The sequence below is a fragment of the Chiloscyllium plagiosum genome, unplaced genomic scaffold, assembly GCF_037043375.1.
Source record: "Chiloscyllium plagiosum isolate Xiang-an unplaced genomic scaffold, Cpla_swu_hap1 HiC_scaffold_10, whole genome shotgun sequence".
Taxonomy (NCBI): Eukaryota; Metazoa; Chordata; class Chondrichthyes; order Orectolobiformes; family Hemiscylliidae; genus Chiloscyllium; species Chiloscyllium plagiosum.
Window position 1 is genome coordinate 118,412,287 of NW_028270148.1, and position 21,275 is coordinate 118,433,561.

A 21,275-nucleotide genomic window follows, 5' to 3' on the forward strand; every position below is an offset into this window, starting at 1 on the left:
GGATCGATGGCGAGATGTCACGGGTTACGGGAGGGGAGTGCGGAAAGTGGCCATTGTTCATATCCAGGGGTCAGCGGCGTAAAGGGGCGGGGCGTATTATGCAGAGCGTTACGCAAAACGGCCTGATCTGGGCGTGAGAGCTGGGCTGATGAGGCATATCACATGGAGACAGGGCAACCGGGGTATGGGCGGGTACAAGTTCTGCGGAGGGATACGCCCTGTGAATGGGACCTGGGGAGGGATATGTACTGCGGAGAAAGGGCTGAATAGAGGGATAGGGCCGCCTGGGCTCTGTGGAAGGATATGTACAGTCAGGCAGCCGCTGAGAGTGGGTGACCCTGTCGAAGGGTGAGTCCTGTGGGTAGGTTGGGCCTGTCGCATCTGCAGTGGGGCTCTTAAATCTTTGAGAGTCCAAATGCTGCTACAGTATGCTTCCTATTACTGTTAGAGCTGAAAATGTGTTGCTGGAAAAGCGCAGCAGGTCAGGCAGCATCCAGGGAACATGAGCCCTTCTTTGCCCGAAACGTCGATTCTCCTGTTCCCTGGATGCTGCCGGACCTGCTGCGCTTTTCCAGCAACACATTTTCAGCTCTGCAGTCCTCACTTTCTCCTATTCCTATTAGTTAGTTCTCTTGTTTGACCTTAATCAGGAAATGACCATACTCGTCCTCTGGGTATTTGTAATGGGTGGGTAGAGTGGTGACTATTACAGACAGCAGGTATGTAATGTTCTCCTGTGAAGATCGTGGAAGGTAATTGAGTTTGGACCAGCTACTGACCAGCAATTTTCTGTGTGTGATACTGAAACAGTGAAAATAGGAGGAGCAGGAATTTGGGGGGGGGTCTTTAAGCCTGCTTCTCTATTGATAATGGACAACGGTGATCCTTAAACACAATAGCCTGTTACTAAATCTACATTACCTTCATTGGTCACATAAAGGCCTTCAACCTTGTGAGCAGACAGCCTGTTCAAAATCCTCATCAGCATTGGTTGTTCCCAGACACTCCTCAGGATAGTTCAGTCATTCCAGATGGACCTGAAGGGCATCATTCAGTTTGGTGGCTCTTTTGCAGAGACCTTCAACATTCGCAGTGGTGTAAACAGGGCTGTGTATTTGCACCCACCCTATTTGGAATCTTCTGTGCACAGCATTAGAACATTAATTAATGGTGTCTGTTTCCACACCAATTGGGAGAGGAGGCTGAAGGCTAAAACCAAGGTTCATGAAGTGAACGATGTGTTGCCAGTACCTCGTCATCTGCAAACACTTGGAAGAGCAACTGCAACAGCTCACGGACAGTTTCTTAAGAGCCAGCCAGGACTTCAGCTTGACCATGATCTTGGAGAAGACCAATCTGTCAGGACAAGTCATTGAGCACCTCCCTCCAATCACTATGAATAACTACAAAGAACATTTACAGCACCGGAACAGGCCTGTGGCCCTCCAAGCCTGAGTCGATCCAACTGCACTGTCTAAGCCCGTTGCCCAATTCCTAAGCATCAATATTCCTCTGCTCCCTACCTACTCATGCATCTGTCCAAACATATCTTAAATGAATCTACCATACCTGCCTCTACTACCTCTGCTGGCAACGCGTTCCAGGCACCTACCACCCTCTGTATCAAGTACTTGCCACGTATATCCCCCTTAACCTTTTCACCTCTCACCTTGAAAGTGTGACCTCTTGCTATTGAATCCTTCACCCTAGGAAAAAGCTTATCTCTGTCTATACCCTTCATGATTTTGTAGACCTCAAATGAGGCCCCCTCAATCTCACTTTTCGTAATGAAAAACAATCCTAATCTACTCAACTTTTCTTCATAGCTAGCACCTTCCATACCAGATAACATCCTCGTAAATCTTCTCTGCACCGCGTCCCCGTCTTTTTGGTAATGTGGTGACCAGAACTGTACACAGTATTCTAAATGCGGCCGAAACAAAGTCTTGTACAATTTTAACATGACCTGCCAGCTCTTATACACCTGTCCGATGAAGGCAAGCATACCAAATGCCTTCTTGTCTACTCTATCCACCTGTGTAGCCATCTTCAGGGTACGATGGACCGATCTCCCAGATCTCTCTGCTCATCAACTTTTCCCAAGGGTCTTCCATTTACAGTATAGTTCGCTCTAGAATTAGACCTCACGTTTGCATGGATTGAACTCCATCTGCAACTTCTCCACCCAACTCTCTAACCTGGTCCAGCACCGCTCCCGAGCACAAAGCGCGCGAGCCCTTGCTCCCAACCGGGTCCAACCCTGTGCCCCAGTACAAAGTGGCGAGCCCCCAACCCCGCCCCCCGACCCGCTCCAACCCCAACACAAAGCACGTGAACCCCCGCCCCCAACACAGCCCCATGTCCACCCCCGGCCCCTCTCCGGGCCATCTGGACTGCACACCAACAACATGCTGCTGCTGCTGCCTTTGTGGGGTAAGTCTCCAAATAGCGCCCAGACACACAGCCACAGACACAACTTTTTATTTTTGACAGGTTCCATGTTTGCCCTGTACAGGATAATGTTGGAGAGATTATTCCTGGGAGGGTGGGGGGGTGGTTTGTTAGGGTACACCCCTGTGTAGAACTCCAGGGAAAGTGTGAGGAGAGAGAAAGGGAGGGAGGTCGATCATTTGGAGACGGTGCCTGTTTAATCACTGTAAACATCACTGCTGGAAACACATCTTTGATGTAATGTTTCTATCGGGACCTTGAGATCTCCTTCGGATAATCCGATTTTCGGATAATTGGTATTCGGATAATCGAGTTTCCTCTGTAAATTCTCCTGTATTCTTTGACAGTCCCATATAGTTTCTGCTGCTCCACCAATCTTCGTGTCATCTGCAAACTTGCTGATCAGATGAACAATGCCTTCTTCCAAATCACTTATGTACATTACAGACAACAGTGGCCCCAGCACTGATCCCTGTGGAACACCACTGGTCACCTTTCTCCATTTCAAGAAATTCCCTTCAACTACTATTCTCTCCTGTTGCTCAACCAGTTCTTTATCCACCTAGCTAAAACACCCTGCACATCACGTGACTTCACTTTCTCCATTAATTTACCATGGGGAACCTTATCAAACGCCTTACTAAAGTCCATGTATATGACATCTACAGCCCTTCTTTGATCTATCAACTTGGTCACTTGCTCAAAGACCTCCATTAAGTTGGTAAGGCACGATCTCACCCGCACAAAACCATGTTGCCTATCACTGATAAGCCCATTCTTTTCCAAATATAAATAGCTTTTATCCTTCAGTACCTTCTCCAGCAACTTTCCCACCACTGATGTCAGGTTCACTGGTCTGTAGGTACCTGGAATATCCTTATCTTTCTTGTACAGGTGGACAACATAAGCAGCCCTTCAGTCCTCCGGCAACTCACCTGTGTTTAAGGATACTACAAAGATATCTGTCAGAGCCCCAGCTTTTCCTCTCTCACCTCCCTCAGCAACCTGGGATAGATCCCATCCAGTCCTGGGGATTTGTCTACCTTAATATCCTTTAGTTACCCAACATATCTTATTTGTCTACCTTAATATCCTTTAGTTACCTTCCTTATGTCAACATGATCCAGAATAAACAAACTTCTATCTAATCTCAGCATTCATCACCTCCCGTTCCTCAGTGAACACTGATACAAAGTAATCATTGAGAATCTCACCCATTTTCTCAGGTTCGACACACAACCTTCCTTCCTTATCCCTTAGTGGACCAATGCTTTCTCTGGTTACCCTCTTGCTTCTTATATAAGAATAAAAGGTATTGTATAAGGTGAAGGTAGTCCAGGGGTTTTGCACACCTTGGCTCCACCATCACAGCAGTCTCACCCTAGATTCAGTTCAACAGAAGGATCGGATGAACAGCCTCAACATTCATCAGGCTAATAGAGTAAGGGAGAACAGAAATCTAATGGCGCGAATCAAGGTTGCAGTCTACAGGGCCTGCATCCTCAGCACACTGCTTTATGGCAGTGAGACCTGGAGCCTGTACTCCAGACAGAAGTGACGTCTCAACACCTTCCACTTCCGCAGCTTGAGATGCATGTGGACTGACCGGGTCACCAATGAGGTCCTGGCCCGTGCCCAGCCTCTTCACCATGCTCCAACAATGTCGTCTCCGCTGGCTGGGCCACATACATCGCATATCAGATGGGAGGATCCCGAAAGACCTGGTGTACAGGGAATTGGCCTCCAGCAAGAGAGTAAAGGGCGGTCTCCATCTTCATTTCAAAGATGTCTGCAAGAGAGAGGATATAAAAGTAGCACTTTGTGTCTGATTCAGGAATGGACAGTCACAGTTTTGGTGCTTTGATCCATTCAGTTTTCACTTGCAATCACATTACTGGAGCTGTCAGGATTACTTGTAGTAGATAAAGTTATTTTTCTTCAACGCTGCTGCCTTCTCCTCTTGGTTGGTGGAGAATCTTTATTCTCTGCTGTGCTTTTTCACTGAGGAATTCAGATTTTTTTCGGAACTCTTCACTTGTTCCCAGTCAGACCCAGATTCTGAAGACACCACTTTCACTTGTCGATGCCTTCTGGATCTAGATGCCTTCACTATGGAATTGTATGATTTTGACTTCATCTTTGCCAGGGTCTGTGCACGACTGGAGCCCTTTTGACAATTAGATTCATCACCATCAGATCCAGAGATTTCTGGTTGATCAGTCAAGCTGGGGTTCTTTTTCTCTTGCCACTGTTGGAATTTCAGCGTTAGGTTCTTTAAGTCAGAAACAAAGTCACTTCGAATTAAACTTAATGCCTTGTCCAGCTGGGTTTTGTTTACAGAAATCACACGTTTCATTGTTTGATAATGATCATAGATATTCATAAGTTCCTCCAAAACATCAATGGAAACGAGTTCAGACACCAAGTTAGATCTCTCCCGGAGATTATCGTTAATAGTAATACTGGGCATTTTTCTCCTCTTCTTATTGTAAGTCAGGAATATTGGCATGATGTGAAACGGTAGGCTTTGTCATGTAAGAGTTTTTTCAGAACATAAATGGCATCAAAATGTTCTGCTTTCACCATTTCTTCTTGGCAACTTAGCACTTCCTCCCAATCTTTCAGTGCCATCCTTTTCTTTTGGCTGACAAAGCTGGATATAATAAAGTTCATAAAGAAGGTTATAAGCCCCCAAAATGGATCAGTGTGTGCGTGGAAGGGGGGGGGGGGGGGGGGGGGGGGGAGGAGAAGAGAAGTTCTGAATTGCCAAGGTTAATGCTTCTCTGCTGAACTTCCTGCCATTACTTTACCCATTTTTCCATAAAAGATAGTGGCAAACGTCATGTACCTCCAGAGTGCAGAGAATTCCTCATAGCGCACACTTTGAGTCTATTGGAAATGCAACAGCAGTCTCTCAAAGTCATTCTTCAATCCCACTGTCAATGACATGATTTTTGCAACGTCTTGAGTCACAGATAGACTATTTTTCAAACCAACAGTGAGATGTGACTGGAAAATCTTGTTCAGTCAGTGAATAGCTGAACCACACAGAGCACAAATTTCAATTAGGGCAGGTGACCAAGGTGTCAGTGGGGGAGCACTTTGGGGCCAACAACCATAATTCTATTAGGATTTAAAATAGTGATGGAAAAGGATAGACCAGATCTAAAAGTTGAAGTTCTAAACTGGAGAAAGGCCAATTTTAATGGTATTAGGCAAGAACTTTTGAAAGCTGATTGGAGGCAGATGTTCACAGGTAAAGGGGCGGCTGGAAAATGGTAAGCCTTCAGAAAAGAGATAACGAGAATCCAGAGAAAGTATATTCCTGTTAGGGTGAAAGGAAAGGCTGGTAAGTATAGGGAATGCTGGATGATTAAAGAAATTGAGGGTTTGGTTAAGAAAAAGAAGCAAGCATATGTCAAGTATAGACAGGATAGATCAGTGAATCCTTAGAAGAGTGTAAAGGCAGTAGGAGTATACTTAAGAGGGAAATCAGGAGGGCAAAAGGGGACATGAGATAGCTTTGGCAAATAGAATTAAGGAGAATGCAAAAGGTTTTTACAAATACATTAAGGACAAAAGGGTAACTAGGGAAAAAATAGGGCCCCTCAAAGATCAGCAAGGTGGCCTTTGTGTGGAGCCACAAAAAAATGGGGGAAGATACTAAATGAATATTTTGCATCAGTATTTACTGTGGAAAAGGATATAGACTCTAGGGAAATAGATGGTGACACCTTGAAAAATGTCCATATTACATAGGAGGAAGTGCGGGATGTCTTGAAACGTACAAAGGTGGATAAATCTCCAGGACCTGATCAAGTGTACCCTAGAACTCCGTAGTAAGCTAGAAAAGTGATTGCTGGGCCGCTTATTGAGATATTTGTATCATCGATATTCACAGGTGAGATGCTGGAAGACTGAAGGTGGGCTAACGTGGTGCCACTGTTTAAGAAGGGTAGTAAGGACAAGCCAGGGAACTATAGACCAGTGAGCCTGATGTTGGTGGTGGGCAAGTTGTTGGAGGGAATCCAGAGGGACATGTATTTGGAAAGGAAAGAACTGATTAGGGATAGTCAACAAGGTTTTGTGGGTGGGAAATCATGTCTCACAAACTTGATTGAGTTTTTTGAAGAAGTAACAAAAAAGATTAATGAGGGCAGAGCAGTAGATGTGATCTATATGGACTTCAGTAAGGCGTTCGACAAGGTTCTCCATGGGAGACTGGTTAGCAAGGTTAGATCTCACGGAATACAGGGAGAACTTGCCATTTGGATACAGAACTGGTTCAAAGACAGAGGGTGGTGGTGGAGGATTGTTTTTTAGACTGGAGGCCTGTGACCAGTGGAGTGCCACAAGGATCAGTGCTGGGTCCTCTACTTTTTGTCATTTATATAAATGAACATTAGGTATAGTTAGTAAGTTTGCAGATGACACCAAAATTGGAGGTGTAGTGGATGGTTAAGGAGGTTACCTCAGATTACAACAAGATCTTGACCAGATAGGCCAATGGGCTGAGAAGTGGCAGATGGAGTTTAGTTCAGATAAATGTGAGGTGCTGCATTTTGGGAAAGCAAATCTTAGCAGGACTTATACACTTAATGGTAAGGTCGTGGGGAATGTTGCTGACTAAAGAGTGCAGGTACATAGCTCCTTGAAAGTGGAGTGGCAGATAGATAGGATAGTGATGAAGCGTTTAATATGCTTTCCTTTATTGATCAGAGTATTGAGTACAGGAGTTGGGAGGTCATGTCGCAGCTGTACAGGACATTGGTTAGGCCACTGTTGGAATATTGTGTACAATTCTGGTCTCCTTCCTATCGGAAACTTGAAAGGGTTCAGAAAAGATTGACAAGGATGTTGCCAGGTTTGGAGGTTTTGAGCTATAGGGAGAAGCTGAACAGGCATGGGGTTGTTTTCCCTGGAGCGTCGGAGGTTGAGAGTGACGTTATAGAGGTTTACAAAATCATGAGGGGCATGGATAGGATAAATAGTCTTTTCCCTGGGGTCGGTGAGTCCAGAACTAGAGGGCATAGGTTTAAAGTGAGAGGGGAAAGATATAAAAGAGACCTATGGGGCAACTTTTTCTCAGAGGGTGGCACATGTATGGAATGAGCTGCCTGGGGAAGTGGTGGAGGCGGGTACAATTGCAACATTTAAGAGGCATTTGGATGGGTATACGAATAGGAAGGGTTTGGAGGGATATGGGCCGGTTGCTGGCAGGTGGGACTAGATTGGGTTGGGATATCTGGTCGGCATGGATGGATTGGACCGAAGGGTCTGTTCCCGTGCTGTACATCTCTATGATTCTATGACTCTATAAAGCTTGTAAATACTGTGGTAGGATGAATGTGGGATTGAATTATTTAGTGCTGGAGCATTGCAGATGCTGGAATTAATTTCCCAAGATTAAATGCTCAATACCAGGTTGAAGTTTGTTTTTTTGAAAAAAAAGGCTGGTACTTTGGAACAAGCTTCACTTCATTCTAGTGTCAAATTATGAAATTGAACTCATTGGATTTAAACTACAACTCTGATGTTGGTGTGTTAAGTAAACATGCTTTAACCCAAGTACCATTGTCCAGTTTGATGATGGAACAAAGAGATACACCACATTAGACAGTTGTACCTGCCTTCGTAAATTTTGGCTTTAACATGAGCACTAAATTTGAGGTGTCCACTAAATTTAAGCTACTGTATGATGGCAAACTGGAGTGTGAATGTATCTTTGTCAGTTTCTGGTATATCAGATATGCCAAACACATTGTTTGTGATGTAATTTACCATTCAGAGTTTTGGCCAATTTATTGAGTGCTATATGGTAAAAACATAAAAATTATTCCAGTGTACAAACTGAAATGATGTCTGCACACTGCTCAAGCACTAAGAGGAGGCAAGACCATCCATGCCAGACTTGATACCCTAACTTGGTTTCTCTCTTCACAAATGCTGCTAGACCAGAACTTTGCTGGCATTTTCTGTTTGCTTTAGGCACGGGAGTGCACTGTTTAGAGATCTATACTCTCTAATCAGATGGTTCACACTGCAGCACAGCAAGTAAACTCACTTACTTGTACATAAACTTTGACTTTCAGTCCCTTAGTGGAGACAGAGCTGGGCTACAAGATAAAACTAGTTAACTGATTTTGGCAGTGGTTCACAAAGCATGATCTGTGGATCACCACAGTCAAAACTATAAGAAAAAAGACTTGAACTTTCATCCTCACCACTCATGTGAATTCCAACCAGCTGGACTCCCACATGCTCAACATGATTTATAAAAGCCAAAGCCTTTATGCAGATGATGTTCTCCTTTTTCTTAGTAATCCTTTGATGTCCGTGCCCCGCCTGATCCAAGTTTTTAATTTATTTAGTGCATTCTCAAGTTACAAAATTAATTTCTCAAAATCGGAGGCAATGCTGATGGGTGGTCTCGCTAGTAAGTCCCACTTGTTGGACGGATTTCATTTTCCCTTTTGGTGGTCTCTGGAGGATTTTTTATATTTAAGTATTTTTATCATCCCAATATTTGGTCAGCTGTGCAAGGTCAATTTTGTGCATCTCCTGGAAAGGATAAGGCAGGACCTTCAATGTTGGGGGGGATCTTCCAATTTCTTGGCTAGGTAGAATATCTTTAATTAAAATGAATGTCTTGCCCCGCCTCTTCTACCCTATGAGAATGCTCCCAGTGATGCTGACAAGGCCGGCACTGCGCAAATTATATGGTTGGCTTGGTTCTTTCATCTGGAATCATAGACGGCCCCTCATTAATTTAAGAAGCTGCAGCTTCCACAAGCAAGGGGAGGGCTGGATTTTCCAGACTTTAGGAAGTATCAGCTGAGTTCTCTATTAAGCTACATAGCCGATTGGGTCTAGTCTGACCTGCAATCAATCTGGCTGGACATTGAGGCTTCTCAAGCAAAGTGTCCTCTTATTAGGTGAATTGGCCATGCTAAATTGCCCATAGTATTAGGTGAAAGGGTAAATGTAGGGGAATGGGTCTGAGTGGGTTTGCTTCGGCGGGTCGGTGTGAACTTGCTGGGCCGAAGGGCCTGTTTCCACACTGTAAGTAATCTAATCTAATCTCTTATTTTTTGAGAAGATGAAAGTCATTATGGATCATTGTAAAAACCCTATAGTATTAAACACAATTAAAGCCCGGAAGATAATGAGGCAAAACAAGGGTAATTCACATAAAACCTCCCCTTATACTCCTATAGTGGGGGCATGGGGTTTTCAACCGGGGCTCACAGATGTCACATTTAAATCCTGGAGGTCCAGGGGTATCTCCTGTTTAGGGGATCTGTTTGATGAGGGGGTCATGATGTCTTTTGAACAGCTGCACCAGAAATACTTCCAAATTCGAGATTACATACAGAAGACGACTATGTTATTAGATAGCCTTCATAAATCAGATAGGAACGAGTGTTGTGGCCCATGGTTTTACCCTCGGTCAGCACTCTATCATTTGTTACATAATGAAGTTTTGGAAGACATGGAACGATTGCTTAGAACATGGTATCAGGAATTGGGGTTGGAAATATCCACAGAAATGTGGGACGACATCTGGGAAAATGCCAGAAAAATCTCCACCTGTAATAGAACCCAAGCTATTCAGTTAAAGATACTCCATAGGACTCGTATTGTACCGGAATGATTGGAGATACTCCTCCTTAAACTTTGCCAATGTGTCCCAAATGTAAAATAGAGGTGGGCACACTCACACACTGCTTATAGATATGTCATAAGATCTGCAAATATTGGGTCAGAGTAGCAAATGCTTTGACAGAAATTAGAGTAGATCTAATCTTGCCTTCCTTGGATGTGCACGTGAGGAAATTATTTTCCATTCTCTCCTTTTGTGCAAGGAAAAATATCGTAGTAAACTGGGTAACTGAGGGCCCTCCAGGACTTTCGAATTGGTATAGGTTGGTCATGGAATGTATTCCCCTTGACTTCCTTACAAATATGGTGCACCAAAAAACTGAATTATTCTATAAAATATGGCAGACCTTTCTGAATTATATAGATACAGATATTTCGGCCATTTTGTCAAGGGTTTTCATCTAGTTGTGTAGCGGTTCTGGCTGGTCCGGGGGCCCTTGGGGGGAGGAATCCCGCATGAATACCGGTTTTATTATGACTTGATGTTAATTCGTTCCGAGCATGTACTTCACTATTTAATTACTATGTTATCCTTTTTTTTTCCTCAAGTAATGTAAGATATTTTATTATACGCTCTGATTAGTTATAGGTTAGATTAGTAGTTAGTTGAGTTTTGTTTTCTCCTTTCATTTTATTTATCTCTTCTTTTTGTCTGTTAGGTTTTGGTTATTATTTATTTAATATTTAATTATATATTGTTTGTATTTGTGTGTATCATTTTGTAAGTTTGTAAAAACATGTTAAATTTTCAATAAAAATATCTATTTAAAAAAAGAGCCAAAGAACATAGTCTTACATCGAGAGTTACGTTACTGTTTGTTTTATTAAACTAACATAGATGTATGTGTTAGTTTTTCAAATTAGTGACTTTTTAAAAAAACAATATTCCAAATAAACCTGTCTTGCAATACTAATATCCAAGGTGAAAATGTCTTTATGTTGTTAAAACATTAAGTAATTTGTCTGTATTTAAAAATTAATTCACAAATTGTATATACTCGTGAAAAAGCAATGAAAATACTCAATTTCCATATTTTCCCAGTAATTCTAACAAATTTCGTTTTGTGGTGGAAAGTGAAAATGTTTGGTGTGGGACTAATTGGTGGTCTGCAGATCTTTTAGGTGTTTCGATGACGCAGACAAAGATGTTCAAGAACCATTGGAATATAAACAAACTCATCAACTTCAAAAGCTCTTGCATCATAAAATATTTAAATGTGGATTCTAAGTAGGACCACAAGCATAATTCATATAGAACAATCCTACCCCTCAAGTGCAGAAACCATCTGACTGACAATAGAAATAACAATCAAGCAGCCAAGAATGCCATCTGGATCTGTGAGATGAATATGAACACTGCTGAGGAGTAGAGATGACATTCAATTCCAAATCATGGTTGAAAACATGAGTGGAATAAAACCTCAGCATCATTGATTAAAAAAACGTCTACCCATGATTCATACCCAATTACCTCTGCTGGAGAATCTTTGAGTGAAACCTCGGCCAAGGGCCAAAGATACACTCCCTGACAATTGTATGAACTCTTCCTTATTCTACACTCAAGTGGAAATATCATCTATAAAACTGTATATTAAAGCAGTTTAATAAGTACCATAAAAACTGTAGATTGATCCAATTCTGAAATTGTTGTTTTAGTTAATTAGGAATATTGTATAGTCCCAGAGGACCTCAGCACTGTCCTCTCATTAGAGAGACATGACTGGTGGTGGTGGTTTAATTGGACGGTGACCATGCCTCAGGCAAAGGATGAGATTGAGTGGGAGAATCCTTCCTCGTAACCCCACTTGGTGTGGTAATTAGTAATAAGCAATACAATTCAAAGATTATTGTATTTTCCAAGCATTTATTCAGATCATGTAAATGTATAGTAAAGTAATTGAGTTATATAAACACAGGATACTGAAAAGGTTTTCTGAAGAAACCCATATAAAGCATGAAAATTGTATATTCTTACAGCAAAATAAGTTGCCCTCAATATCTTGGTCCTGTAATGAAGAATGTTTTGTGTGCTTGTATCAGTAACATCAAAATCCCAAATATAGCCAACATGCAATACTGTGTTCATGGAGACCGTAGTCAAGTGAAAAAACTGATTTATGAAATTGATTGAACATCAAACATCCCTCATCAGGCTACAGCTTGGACCAGTTAAGCATCAAAGAATTTACCTCAACATTAATCCCCAGCATACCACCCTTCAAACCCCGTTATATCTTTCTGAGATGACTGTCCAATTAATATGTTGCCGACAAGGTTTCATAAGGAAATGGGCTGTTGAGACTATCCAAACTAACTTAACTTTAGCCTCTTGACAACAGACAAGAGAAAGATGACTTGCATTCCCAACCCAGCTGAATGCAAACTTACATTCTAAAGAAGATTCTAAATTAGCTGGTGATGTCTGAAGGGTTTAGGTGAAACATACCAAATCAAAAGCTGTATCTTCAGTACAATTTACAACAAAAATACTAGATGGTGAGGAAAGAATTAGTGAGGCAGACATTGTTACTTCAGGCCTGTGGGTAGATAAGAGGCTGTCATTAAGTAACCTCAAAATTGCATTGCAGTTCTGACCATTCTACAACCAATGTAATACATATATTCCATAATTCGATGGGATATTTAGTGCTCATAATGGTGTTGGTACTACCATCTGTTTAGTTTCTTTATCTCCATCAATGTCAGCTGATGTAACTCAGAGCACCAATACTTTTTTCAATTTCTGCTAGTTTGTTCAGGAGCTGGTTCACTTTGATCTCATTCAACTCCAAGCAGAGAAATTCCGATTCCTAAGATATAAAAAAGAAAGACACTGAGTGATGATCATTATTAAATAAAAGGATTAAATATCAATCACTGGACATTTATTTGCTTTACTGCTTTCATCATTAGGGAAGCAACTATACTGGAATCACACAAGACAAGATTTCAGATATCTGAAGTCATTTGTAAGAGCTGAGACTATTCAAATTTTACCTCCACAAATTTCAGTCAGGACAACTGGGTAATGATTGTAAATTGTGGACAATTTCTCTCAGAGGCTTGGAAGCTACTAAGGAAGATACAAGGAGGAATAGGGCATTCACCCCATCAAACCTGCTCTGCCAAACAATACAATCATGGCTGATCACTATTCCAGTGCCTTGGTTTTTACATTATTATGCTGATATACCTTCACATCAATGGCATTTAGAAGTCTGCCATCTCTATTTTAAAAAATAGCAAATGGTGGAATTTGAAATCAATAAAAGAAAATCAGGAATTAATGGTTCAAGATCAACGATGGCATAAGCCAACAACACCCTCATCCCAATGTACAAAACAGAGATACTGAATTCCAAAAATTCATAATTCTCTGTGTAAATAAAGTCTCCTTTAGTCAGTCCTAAATGGCCTCCCTGTATTTTTAAATTGTGTCCCCTAGTTCTACACTCCCAAACTTGAGAAACCTCTTCGCCTGTCTATTCCTTTAAGTTTCAATCAGATCACCTCTCGTGCTTTAAAACTCTATGGAGTACAAGCCCAGCATGAATTTCTTCAGGTACAATCTAAACAAATTCCTATACAATTGAAGCAATCATTACTCTTGCACTCAAGTCTTCTTGCAATTAAGTCTAGCATTTCATTAATCTCCCTAACAGCTTGCTACACCTAGTGCCTTCAGTGTCTTATCAACAAGGTCACCCAAGTCTCTTGGTACATCTGCACTTTCCAACCTCTCACTATTTAAGAAATACTGTGCACACCTGTTCCTCGTACCAAAGGGGATAACCTTCCTTTTTTTCCCCACATTATATTCCATTTGCCATGTCCCTGCCCACTCAGTAAATCTGTCCAAATACACTTGAAGCCACTTGACATTCCCCTCACAACACATTTACACCTAGCTTTATGTCACCTCTAAACTTGAAATTATTACATTTGATCTCTACATCCAAATCATTGATGTGTTGTGAATAGCTGGAGCCTGAGCACTGATCCTTGTGCTACTCCACAAGTCAGTCTACCAACACGAGAACAGAATTCACTTATTCCACCTGGTTTTCCATCGGTTAGCCAATCCTTAATCTATGCCATTAGATGACCTCCCTTCCCATGTCCTTTAATTTATTGACCAACCTCCCATAGTATACTTTTATCACAATGGATTTTTCATGCAGTGCAGCTATTTTTAAAACAAAATTGCCACTTTCTAAAGGCTACTAAGTTTTCTTAAATAAAAGTGACAACAATAGAGTCAATTGATGCTTTCACCCAAGTAAACAGCAGGAGAGCCCACGGCAAGATGACAAATCTCCTGACACTGCTGTAGTGTAACAATCTCATCATTGCTGCAGAACTAAAACAAGCTGCAAGCAACACAGATTTATTCACACAGCGATCACTAGAATAAATAGCGGAATGATTGAACAGGGATATTTTATAAAACACCCACACTCAATCAAAATCAGAGGTAAAATTTGTCTGAGCCTAAAGAAAACCCAGGATGAAAAATGTGAACAAATTAAACAAATACAATTTATTTTCCATAAATCAGTAGGACTCCTTATTTTACAGAACACAGTGATCAGAGCACAATGTTCAGCACAGATTAAATAAACAAATTTGTACTCTTAAAGCTATTAGCTGCAAATCGTCCACACACACTAGTCAAGAAACCTAATTTAACAAGTTACATTTATATTGTACCTTTAACAGAGAAAAAAATCTCAAAAGGTGTTTGAATATATTAATAGAAGCTAAGCTAAAAAGTAATATTTTGACACGTTTGGTTAAAGAGTTGGCCTGAGGAAATTTTTAAGGGGGAGGGAGTGTGGTGAAGGAAAGATTTGGGGAGGGAATTCCACAGCGTAGAGCTGAAGTCAATACAGCTGTTGAGGCTGAAGTAACAGGGTTGCACAGAAGGAGAACTGGAGGATCAGACAGTTTGGAAAAGGGTTCCATGAGGGTGAGGGGAGAAGCCAGGAAGAGTATAAGAGTAGGAGCGATGGGTGAGGAAGACATGGCACGAGAGATTGTTGAGAATTGTAGCAGAATTGTGTTTTAGCTAGGATTTCAATTACAGGATGTTCCCAAACATCTCAACATTTATATACTTAAGATTCCAAAAAGTTTTTTCCTGAAATTTCACACAACAGGATAAACTTCCCCTTTGATAATATGCACAGAATATTCAGTGAAACTTACTTAATAAACCTTTTACTCTATTAGAATGCATGATATTCAAGGACTAAACATTTTTATCTTTAACACCTGTTATAGGGATAATGCTAGAAGCTGTTATTAAAGAAGTTAGAGCTGGGCACTTGGATAAGATCAAGGTAATCAGCCAAAGTCGACATGGTTTTTTGGAAGCAAAATCATGTCTGACCAATCTGTTGGAGGTCTTCGAAGAGGTAACATGCTGTTGATAAAGGCTTGATGGGCTGTATCTCTATTTTCAAAAAGCATTTGATAAAGGTGCCAGGTCAAAGGTTACTGTGGAAAATAAAAGTTTTTGGTGTAAGGGGTAGAAGACTGACTGGCTAACAGGAAGCTGCCATTAGACGCAAATGTGTCTTTTTTCCGGTTGCAAGTTGTGTGCCACAGGGATCTGTGCTGGAACCTCAATTATTTACAATTTTACAGAGGCTGAGGGTTGACCTTATAGAGATTCATAAAATCATGAGGGCATGGATAGGGTTAATAGACAAAATCTTTTCCCTGGTGTGGGGGAGTCCAGTACTAGAGAGCAAAGGTTTAGGGGGAAGAGGGAAAAGATAATAAAAGGAACATGAGGAGCAATTTTTTCCCGCACACAGCATGATGAGTGTATGGAATGAGCTGCCAAACGAAGTGGTGGAGGTTGGTACAACTGCAACATTTAAAAGGCATCTGGATGGGTATACAAATAGGAAGGATTTGGAGCGAAATGGGCCAAGTGCTGGCAAACAGGACTAGATTAAGTAAGGATATCTGGTCGGCATGGGTGTGTTGGACCAAAGGATCTGTTTCTGTGCTGTACCTCTCTCGGACTCTATTCTACGGTTCTAAAAAACAATCTGAGAATGTTGCTTGAAGTGCTACATGCAAAACAATATCAAATCAAACCAGAAATTTTCACTTTGCTCATGGCTGTAATTACTCCCTTCGGTGAAGGGATGAGAGACAAAGCATCTCCTTCAATGAGGTTATGCAGTTCTTGGCTTTTCTTCCCACAGAAAAGGTTATAACAACACACTCTAAAAGGTCTGGAGTTGTAGGGTTTTTAGGGCTAATTTGATAATAGCTAACAGAGACTGCCTCAGGCAGAAGGCTTTCATGTACAATGAAAGGAGATTGGCCAGTTCTCCAAGCTCAGCTTTTCTGGTTGCTTTTAAAGTAGTAGTGTGAAGAAAGGCAAATGGACCTAAAGAAGCAAGTTCAGGCTGGTACTCTCTCTCTCTGACTTCTACCCTGTAGCAGCTTGTGTTTGATTTTATCTTTTGTGCCAAGGGGTATTTATGGGGATTGTTGGAAGTATTTGGAACAGCATAATTAATTGGGATAGTCTGTTGGGTTTCCAGATAGGATAAGTTATTTGATATTTGGCTTTCTGTTGTTTGTGTTTCATTTAGTAATCTTGTAAATAAATTATGTTTTGTTTAAAATGATAAAAAAGAAAAGCTGAGCAGGGAGAACTGGCCACTCCCCCTTTCATTGCTCCCGTGTTTTATGTAAAAAAAAACTTAAAGCCTTCTGCCTGAGGCAGTCTGTTAAGCTATTATCAAGTTGGCCCTAAAACCCTTCACCTCCAGACTTTTCAGACTCTGCGTAATTCATGGCCTCTCTGAAAAGAGCCAAGGACTGCATAACCTTAGAAAAGGAGTGGCTTCGTCACAGATGGAAGGCATGGTTGCCAAACTTGCTGGAGACACAGGGATAGGTTGGAAATTAAGTCACAAAGAAGACACAAGGTGGTTACAAAAAAAAAAGGTGAGGGCAAAAGTGCAGTAAAGGAATAAAGTGTCGATTCATTTCTGCACTTTTGAAAAAAACAACTTTGTTTAAATTGTTTAGAAACTTTTAATAACTTGCACAATAGTCATGTTGTTTGAGTCACATTGCAAGACTTTAGGAAGAAAACTAATATGACGATTAGCACCATTACTGACACTGATGGAGGATGGGACTAATGTTATTAATTTGGTCATCTCCCACATCATGGTGACTGAAAATACAACTGCCTCTGTGATTTGGTTCAAGCTCTCGAGTCAAATTCATATGGCACGGAAACAGACCCTTCAGTCTAACTTGCCCATGCCAACAAAGTTTCCCAAACTAAACAAGTCCTACTTGCGTACGTTTGGCCCATATCTCTCTAAACCAGTCCTGTCCATGTACCTGTCCAAATGTCTATTAAATGTTGTAACTGAACCTGCCACCAGGCATTCAGGGTTCAGGCTGTAGGTGGTCAAATTACATTTTTGACTGTTAGCCAGGAAATACAGGTCAAAAACAAAGGAAATACTCAACTGGTCCAGCAGCGACAGTCAAAGATCCCTTCCTTTGGACTACTGTGGAATTCATAGGCTGATGAACCAATCACTGATTCTGCAAACTTTGCCTGCACTGTTGAGTATTTACAGAAGCTTTTGCTTTTGTTTTGAGATTTCAACTCCCTTGGTATTTTATCTGTGCTTACATTAAGCAGTTTAATTGTTTTGGATGTAGGTGTGCTCGCTGAGCTGGAAGGTTAGTTTGCTCAGTGAGCAAATCTACATCCAGAACCTCAACCCGAGCTGTAAATCTTCTCAAAACTCACTAGTTTAATTCTTTATTAGTGGGTTCAACAATTCTGCATAAAAGCCCCACACTGTAATTCCACTTTAAGGTCCACGTTCCCAATACAAAACTATAACACTAAATTTGGATGGACTCTACTCTACAGACAGAAACACCTACTGCAAGCAGAGCTTGTCACAAATATGATTTTGGTTTCTATCCATGGAATTTAGCCAATGTTTGAGGAAGACCGATCTTTTCCAAGAAGCTAATCAAAACTCATTGCTATCCAGCAGTGGTTGAGAGAAGAATAAACAGCTAACAATATTGGGAATCATCAACCTTTCAGATTGTTGCTTTAGCCAGGGATGCTGTTACACTTTAAATAGTGTTATTTTTAATAACAAGGAGTCTTGTTATGTATGTGCCCTCATTGAGCAAAGGCTCTTGAATAATAATTGCAATAGTGAAGTAGATTTACATAATCAGCCTACACTGCATGATGATCCCACAATTCCTGGGTAAAAAGTTTAGGATTTGTGTCTTAGACTCAAAATATCCTTTGCAAAGGAGATATTTGTCAACTGCATGGGGCTTTTATATCAAATAAGGGAAATGAACACATTTTCATTCACATTTGAATCATGAAATGTTGGCTTCAGTGTACAGTAGACAGTGAGATATGCACTAGCAGTACATGATTAAATATACAGCACCTGTGACCTTTTACTTAGTGTACAAATTTCTGTCATTAATCCAGGAGCGAGGCAAAGGGAGTCTTATCTTTATTGCGAGGTGAAATATTTGATTTTGGCAGGTCACCAATTCAATAGATTTGTTAGAAGCTGAGAAAACATTCATCAGGGTCCAAACAGCTGTAGCTACACTTTGGCTTGGGATTTGAATACATGGTCACATGAATAAGAAGTGAATGATTTATTATCTATGCTATCATGTTACAACCATAAGTGAAGTATTATAACTGCTATGGCAATGTGGCAAGTTCGAAAGAGTATCATTTGTCTCTTGCACTTCTGAATCAAGAATAATACAGGACAGGAAGAAGCCATTCAGCCCATTATGCCTGTGCCTCATTTGAACTGATCAGCACTCCTTTGATCTTGCCCTATTGCCCAATACTTGTCACCTCCTTAAAGTAGTTATCCAAATCTCTTTTGAAAGTTACAATTGAACCTAATGCTCTTCCAGATTTGTGCATTCCATATCTAAACAACTCACTGGCTACATGAGTTCTGAAGGAAACATATTGGACTTAGCCCTGTTTCTCTCTCCACAGACCTGCTTTTGTTCTGAATTGTGTGCAATTTTATTTCTCACATTGTCAAATAACCAGAGGCAATCATTTTGAAGTCCTGTTCCAGTTACCAATCCATTTGCTAGTAGAAACTGTTACTTAGGACTCACGCTATCAAGATACTTCCTAGTTTTAAACACCTCTATCCAATCTGAAGAAAAACATGTTATGGTTAGATTCCTGGGATGAGAAGGCTAACATTTGACAAAGGACTGAGTGAATTGGTCGATAATGTATTGAGTTTGGGGAATGAGAAGTGATCTTATTGAAGCATTCAAGACTGAAGGGGCTTGACAGGCAATGCAGAGGTCTAGGAAATCTAGGTTACAGGATCACATTCAGGAAAAAGACTTTGATCATTCAGTGAGACAAGGAGAATTTTTTTTACTCTGAGGGTTATGAATCTTTGAAATTCTGCATCCCAGATGATTATGACACTCAATCCTTGAATATATTCAAGTTACAACAGACAAGTTTGGCCTCTCAGGGATTTAAGGGATAAATTCAGAGCACGCTGAAGTGGAGGCAGCAATAAAAGGTTTGAGAACATGATGATACAGATTTAAGGCAATTTCTAAACAAAAAAAAAGGCAAGGAGAAACCAAGTGATTGGGTTCCAGGAACACAGAAACAAGAAAAGGCCAACCTTTGAACCTGTTCCACTATTTAATGAGATCATGGCTGATCTGTGGCCTAACTGCATATACCTGCCTTTGGCCCATGTCCCTTAATCCCTTTACTTCATTTGTATCACCCAGATTTAAAAGTAACAACCGATCGAGGATCAATTGCTGTTTGTGGAAGTGAGTTCGAAACATCTGTCACCCTTTGTGTGTAGAAGTACTTCCTAACGCGTCTCCTGAATGGTATGGCCCTAATTCTCAGATTATGCCCCCAGTCCTAGAATCTCCGATGAGTAGGAATAATTGATCTTTACCCACGTTTCCTGTTAATATCTGGAAGACTGCTATCAGATCACCCCATAACTTCGAAATCAGCGGGGAAATCAGAGGGAAAATCATCCGAATTTGTCCTAATCTCTCCTCAGAATGTAAATTCAGGTGTCATTGTTATAAACCTCACACTGTACTCCCTCCAAGACCTATATGTCCTTCCTCAGGTGTGGTGCCCAGATCTTCTCTCAGTAAACCAAGCTGGGTCTTACCAGGGTTTTATGCTGGGACAGCAAAATTTCTGCATCCTTATACTCCAGTCCTCTAGATATAAAAGGCAGTATTCTGCTAGCTTTCCTGTTTAGTTTCTGCACCTATTCATAGCATTTCAAAGTTTACACATCTGAACCCAAAGTATCTGTTTTTGGGCATCCACTTTATTTAACTTCATAACATCTAGGGTTAACCTGATCTACCCTTTTGCAGTCCAAAATGGATAAGCCCACACTTACATACACTAAAATCCATCTGCCACATTTTTGCTGATTCACCTGGTCTAATATCCTTTGCAACTCGATGCTATGTATACTGTCTATAATCCTGCCTATCTTGGGCATCAGCAAATTTGGCTACATGGCATTTTAAATTTGCTGATGGAATACACTTTCATTAAACCTACCTGTGTCACATTCCAATGGAGGTACTCAAGAGGGAATTGGAATATCTGGAAAGGAAGAATATGCACAGGGAAATAGCAAAGTGAGGATGAGAGTAGCACTAGTCAAAATGCTTCTTCATGAAGTATGATGAGCCAATTGCCTCCTTCTGTGCTATAACAATTCTATGAATTAGTGCTGATAAATGGATTACGAATCACGAATTGGATTAGAGCCCTCCACAATCACCTGATGAAGGAGCGTCGCTCCGAAAGCTACTGTGCTTCCAATTAAACCTGTTGGACTATAACCTGGTGTTGTGTTATTTTTAACTTCAAGTATGGCATTCAGAATTAGACACAATACTCCACCCTCGGACAATCTAATGCTTTATAAAAATTCAAAATACCCTCCTTGATCTTTTATTCCATCCCTCAATTATTAAGACCAAGGATGCAGTATGCTTTATTAACTACTCCCTCAATTATGGAGTTCAACCATGTCAAGTGTGAAGTTGTCCATTTTGGAAGTACA

The 21,275-nt window shown here is 40.9% G+C and overlaps 1 protein-coding gene and 1 pseudogene across 2 annotated transcripts in view; both read right to left on the reverse strand.

The window, feature by feature from the left end:
• Positions 1-4,389: 4,389 nt before the first annotated feature.
• LOC148149067 (snRNA-activating protein complex subunit 1 pseudogene) lies at positions 4,390-5,400 on the reverse strand (annotated as a pseudogene).
• Positions 5,401-11,957: 6,557 nt separating this feature from the next.
• Positions 11,958-21,275, reverse strand: part of commd1 (copper metabolism (Murr1) domain containing 1) — a 109,929-nt gene continuing 100,611 nt past the window's right edge. For both annotated transcript variants that reach the window (XM_043704241.2, XM_043704240.2), the window contains exon 3: positions 11,958-12,923. In XM_043704241.2, the coding sequence (XP_043560176.1) occupies positions 12,892-12,923 (32 nt within the window). In that variant the 3' untranslated portion in view covers positions 11,958-12,891. The remainder of the gene's footprint in view (positions 12,924-21,275) is intronic.